Below are 1,589 nucleotides of genomic sequence, written 5' to 3'. Positions count from 1 at the left end.
ACTATATATGCTTGATTGTCTTGTAATGATAAAGTTCAGTTATGAAATATACAAGTTTTATCTTCTTCTTCTTTGTGATGCAATCTTTGTTATTCTATTTCAATGGTTCATGACTTGTAGTTCCACATGGTATCATCGATATGTGGCTAGCTTTTCATTGCATTCATCACTACATTCTTCTCATCCTTCTTCACAACTCAATTTGTTTTCTTGTTTTGTATTTCGGCTTCTCCATTTTTCTTTTCAACCATGTCTGCCAATAGTTCTTCGAGTTCTTCTTCTAGCCATGCTAACATCACATTCTCCACTGCAAATAAAGGTTATCAAAATGACACAATGCCTATTTCATGCATCCTAATGAGAATCTCGTACTTGTTCTCGTTATTCCTCTCTTAAACGCCGATAACTATCATTCTTGGCCAAGATCCATGACAAAGGCATTAAGATCCAAGAATAAATTGCATTTCATCCATGGTGCATTACCTCGACCACCAGATGAAGATCGTGACTCCATTGCTTGGGCTCGGTGCAACAAAGTGATCATGTCATGGTTGAATAACTCGATCGAATATGAGATTTCACAAAGCGTTTTATGGATGGAAAGAGCTCCAGGCATATGGAAGGAATTGAAAGATCATTTTTATCATGGAGATGTTTTCATAATTTCAGAAATTCGGGAAGAAATTTGCACCCTTAGGAAAGGTGATTGTTCCATTTCTTCTTATTTACAAAACTGAAAACGTTATGGCAAGAACTGAACAATTTTCGTCCAATTCCTACATGTAAATGTGATGTTTCGTGTTCAGACATTGACAAGATTCACAACTATCGAGATTATGATCAAGTAATCAGATTTCTCAAAGGTTTGAATGATAACTACTCTACAGTTAGATCCCAAATCATGTTGATGGATCCTCTCCCAAATATTTGTAAAGTTTATTCCTTACTTGTTCAACAAGAAAGACAGTTTATAGTTCCTATTGATGAATCCAAGCTTTTAGCTTTCCCTGCTACTCAGTCTCAATGTAGAGGTAACAGTTCCTTTCGAGGAAAAGGATCAAGAAGTGGTAGATCATTTTATGGTCGTGGAAAAGGCATGAGAGTTTGCACTCATTGTGGCATAACCGATCACACTATAGATACCTGTTTCAAAAAGCATGGTTATCCTCCTCATTGGCAACTACATGGTCAAGTTAACAATGTTTCCACCGATTATGATCAAGAAGATGAGGCTTAACCTGATACATTTGAAGAACAACTCAATGGCACTGCATCTGGCCTCATAGGTTTTACACCTGCTCAGCATAAGGCTTTACTGACATTGTTTCATTAGTCCTTTACCTCTCATAGTGTTAATCATCTTGTAACTCAACCTAAGTCCAATTCAGGTATTATCTGCATCATTCCTAATATAGAGATTACTGGATCTTTCATTCTTGACATAAGAGCAACTGATCATGTGTGCTTTTTTAGAAGATTATTCTCTTGTTTGAAAATAATTCCTTCAATAACTGTTAAATCACCTAATGGTTCCTTAGTCACAACCAATCTTACACGAACTATTCGTTTTGATGATAATTTTGTTTTGA

At 35.9% G+C, this 1,589-nt stretch overlaps 1 protein-coding gene across 1 annotated transcript; it reads left to right on the top strand.

Moving 5' to 3' along the window:
• The first annotated feature begins 347 nt into the window (after positions 1–347).
• Positions 348–1,237, top strand: LOC127104508 (uncharacterized). Its single transcript, XM_051041692.1, has 2 exons — positions 348–702; positions 807–1,237. Exons 1-2 carry the CDS (start codon positions 348–350, stop codon positions 1,235–1,237), a joined length of 786 nt encoding a protein of 261 aa, XP_050897649.1.
• The last annotated feature ends 352 nt before the right edge of the window (positions 1,238–1,589 follow it).

The sequence above is a fragment of the Lathyrus oleraceus genome, chromosome 7, assembly GCF_024323335.1.
Source record: "Lathyrus oleraceus cultivar Zhongwan6 chromosome 7, CAAS_Psat_ZW6_1.0, whole genome shotgun sequence".
Taxonomy (NCBI): domain Eukaryota; kingdom Viridiplantae; phylum Streptophyta; class Magnoliopsida; order Fabales; family Fabaceae; genus Lathyrus; species Lathyrus oleraceus.
Note: the sequence above shows the minus strand (reverse complement) of the source record. Positions and strands in the feature narration are given on the sequence as shown.

What these genes read in the sequence shown, in the direction of transcription:
- LOC127104508 (XM_051041692.1), top strand. Translation starts at nt 348, where the DNA reads ATGCATCCTAATGAGAATCTCGTACTTGTTCTCGTTATTCCTCTCTTA. An exon ending in AATTTGCACCCTTAGGAAAG is followed by an intron (nt 703 to 806) that starts GTGATTGTTCCA and finishes TTTCGTGTTCAG; the next exon opens with ACATTGACAAGATTCACAAC.